Here is a 3,692-nt window from a genome sequence, read left to right on the forward strand (position 1 = left end):
TAGAGGCCGAGGATCAAACCTCAGATTCTCCTTTTATCCACATAAGTGTAAATCTAATCACCAAGTTGACCAAAACAAATATATACCCACAAGTCAAATACGTATTTAACATGTTATTTTAACTATTCTTTTTTATTTTTTTTTGAAAGAATCTTATTTTAACTGTTCTTTTTAGCTAAATTCTAATGTCCAACTGATAGGTATACTCCATTTAAACTAAAACTTGAACAACCAAACCTCACATTATACACTACCTTCTAATTTTTCATACAGTTTAGATGCAGAGAATATTTATGCAAAAAATAAATGGGAAAATAGATTGTTTTACATCAAACATAGAAAAGATTATACACTTTTTTGCACAAATAGAAAAGATTATACATTAGTCAAAGAATCATGCCAAAAACGTTAGGAGCCATTGATGACAATCAGTTATCACTTGAATCCAGGCTAGTGCCTTGAGCATTTATAATTTTTTTAATAATGGTGCGTTGAGCATTGACATGAGGTAAAACAAAATCAAAAAGGCATGGTGATTGTTTTGAAATCAAGGCTTCAGAATTGGGCATTAGGCAAAGGCATAATCTAAAATCACAATTTCAGCTCTGGTTATGTGATCAACTGGCTTTATGATAAGATGAAAATAAAAGAAAATAGTCTAAAATAACATTTCCATTACAATATCCAGCTAGAATAATAACAAAAACAGGACTAGAAGTTGAGGGATGTGAACCAAAGTTGCTCGGATTATAAAAGACATTTAACACCAAAATTGATAAAATATTCAAAACATAAGAGTTGAATAAAAACTACAAAACACTCGGTCCATAGATATTTAAGCAGCAACTGCTTGTTGAGCCGCAGCAGCCCTCTTCCTAGCTTCCTCAATGACTGTAAGCTTAATACCCTTACCCTTGGGAAGAGATACCCATGGCTTTGTACCCTTGCCAATTGTAAACACATTGACCAAACGAGTTGCAAACTCATGACCAGTAGCATCCTGAACGTGGATTGTCTCGAATGTTCCCTTATGCTTTTCTCTGTTCTTGATCACTCCAACACGTCCCCTATTCTTACCACCAGTAACCATAACGACGTTCCCAACATCAAATTTGATGAAATCAACGATCTTGTTTTCCTCCAGATCCAGCTTGATGGTGTCGTTAGCCCTGATGACGGGGTCTGGGTAACGGATAGTGCGACCATCATAGGTGTTAAGGTATGGGATACCTTTCTGCCCAAACTGCACTGAACGGACCTTGCAGAGCTTGAACTGCCATGTACATCATATACAAGGAAAACATGTAAACAAAATTCAGCAAACAAAATATGTTTACAATGCTGCAACTCCAATTCATATAATAACATGGACATGAAAATGGCAAGAATAAACGGTGTACTAACATCAACATCTGTTATTATACTATGCATACATAAATCTTATAAATACTAAACATTCATGACATGAAGCACGGACACTAATCGGTTTAGGCATGTTACTATACATAAATCTTATTGGTGTCAGAGTGTATGTGTCAGTGACGTGTGTCCATAACAGTATCCGTGCTTCATAGCAATCATGAATCTTATAAACATCAAAAGTCATTCACATTATGCTATTGAATAAAATAAGATTATTGAACAAAGTGCAAATATTCAGTAATCAAATAAAGGTACCTTAGCCTCGTCGTCTCTGACTGAGTGGAGACGGAAGCGGCCTTTGGTATCATAAAGCAGACGGAAGCTCTCATTTGTTTTAGGGATTGAGACAACATCTGAAAAAGAAACAAAAACAAATATTAAAAAAAATACAATCATGCCACAGCCAAATCAAATGAGTCAGAGAACTTTAACACCAGAATACAGAATATGATACAAATTCTTTAATTACACAACTTGAGTTCAAATATTCATTTTAAACAAGCCAGACATGAAAAACATTGCAAATACTAGTTGATATCTACAATCTATTGAAACAGAGTCAAACAAACAAATCTACATCCTGTTGTCTTCAGATAAAATCATGGGATTCCATTATTCGGACCCGTTTGGATTATGCACATTTTGAGCTTATGCAAAACAACTTATGCAAATAAATAACCTTTTATGTATTATTCATAAGTTTGTAATGTAGTTTATGAAAAGAAAAAAAAGTTTATCAAGATACAATTTTCGTTAATGAGAACTTATAAATTAACATAAAAACCAATTTATTTGCATAAACTGTTTTGCATAAGCTCAAAATAAGCCTAATAAAGACGGCCCTTCAACACTCTATACAAATATACCTTTTACTTACAATACCCAGCTATAATACATCAAAAGTTATCAAGCTCAAAATACAGTAACAATAAAGAAATATAGCATATAAATCATCAATTTTTTTACTAAAGCATATTAACAGCACAAAATAAATTAATCAATTATTATTCTAGACGAAGATCAAAATGATTCATACCCATGAATCCAGCTGGATAAGTCTTGTCAGTCCTGACTTTGCCGTCAACAAGGACATGTCGTTGCATGAGAATAGCAATGACTTCACGGTAATTCAAAGCATACTTCAATCTGTTTCGCAAAATCAAAATGAGTGGAAGACATTCCCTAGATTTGTGTGGTCCTGACGAGGGTTTTGGAGCCTATACAAAAATCACATCAATCTTCGACAAAAACACGATTAAAACACGTCGAATGAAAAAGTAAAATAAGTTTGATACTTACAAAAGCACCACCCAATTTGTCAAGCATCCAATGCTTGGGGGCATTGAGCCTCTTCAAATGCTTCTTCAATCCTCTAGCCTGTTACATTCACAGATATCAAACAAAATAAGGACTTGTTTGGATCTACTTATTTAAAACGTGTTTTAATTCAAACAGAGCTTATATTAAGAGATCTAAACATCAAATTCAACTATAAAAATGTAAAAAAAAAAAAAAAAAAAATTATCGAAGCTGCTTAACATAAAATTCAGTGGTAATTTCAATTATAAACAGATTGTGAATATGGAATACCATTACGAAATGAGATTGAAAAAAAATATCAGAATGAAAATTGAGAAGAAGAACAAGAAGAGTACGAACCATATTGTGAGATTAACAGAGCAGCCAAAAGTTCCAACGCTAGAGAGAAAAAGAAACCTCAAGTGCGGAGGCTGCTGCATAAGTAACCCTAATTCTCTATCATAAACATGGATATGGGCCTTGTCAAGTTTTCTTCAAACTATTTTTGGCCCATACTATTTTTGTTTGCAATTGCTTTTCCCACCCTATCAGATTATCATGTGTCCTATTTTTTTAAATAATATATTTGGTTTGGATTATATAATTTGAAGCAGATTGTTAGGAGTTTCAAATTATATAATCTGATATATGTTTTACCTAGATTTTTAAAAATTGTGGTTTGTATTATTTCAATGACATAAATATAAATGATAAAAACGTAAAATAAATGCAAATGCAAACAAAATTAAAACGACAAAATGATACAAACAAAATCTCATTTTATTAATAATCAATACATTTACAATAAAATAAAATTTAAGCTTAAAGGTTTTTACGCTTGTTACATAAAATTTTGAAATCTAATGCTAAACTATTAAAAACCTAAAGTTAAACCTGTAATGCAAGCTGGTGGAGGGGGTAGCAGAAAGAGACGATGAAGGGAGGGTGTTTTAGTAAGGTTTGTTTCCTCT

General features: G+C 32.5%; 1 protein-coding gene across 1 annotated transcript; it reads right to left on the minus strand.

Moving 5' to 3' along the window:
* Nucleotides 1–654: 654 nt before the first annotated feature.
* On the minus strand, nt 655–3,122 carry LOC146898982 (small ribosomal subunit protein eS4z-like). Its single transcript, XM_085733155.1, has 5 exons — nt 3,082–3,122; nt 2,722–2,799; nt 2,459–2,639; nt 1,678–1,775; nt 655–1,273 (listed from the first exon to the last, which is right to left on the minus strand). Exons 1-5 carry the CDS (start codon nt 3,082–3,084, stop codon nt 836–838), a joined length of 798 nt encoding a protein of 265 aa, XP_085589281.1. The 5' UTR covers nt 3,085–3,122; the 3' UTR covers nt 655–835.
* Nucleotides 3,123–3,692: the final 570 nt, after the last annotated feature.

Source organism: Medicago sativa, chromosome 8, assembly GCF_051527215.1.
Source record: "Medicago sativa cultivar Bolivia chromosome 8, Bolivia_mono, whole genome shotgun sequence".
NCBI classification, from domain to species: Eukaryota; Viridiplantae; Streptophyta; class Magnoliopsida; order Fabales; family Fabaceae; genus Medicago; species Medicago sativa.

Excerpts from the sequence above, each read along its gene's own strand:
- LOC146898982 (XM_085733155.1), bottom strand. Across the intron at positions 2,640-2,721 it reads ACAAATTGGGTGGTGCTTTT|GCTCCAAAACCCTCGTCAGG; the intron begins GTAAGTATCAAA and ends ATTTTTGTATAG. Across the intron at positions 1,776-2,458 it reads TTATCCAGCTGGATTCATGG|ATGTTGTCTCAATCCCTAAA; the intron begins GTATGAATCATT and ends TTTCTTTTTCAG.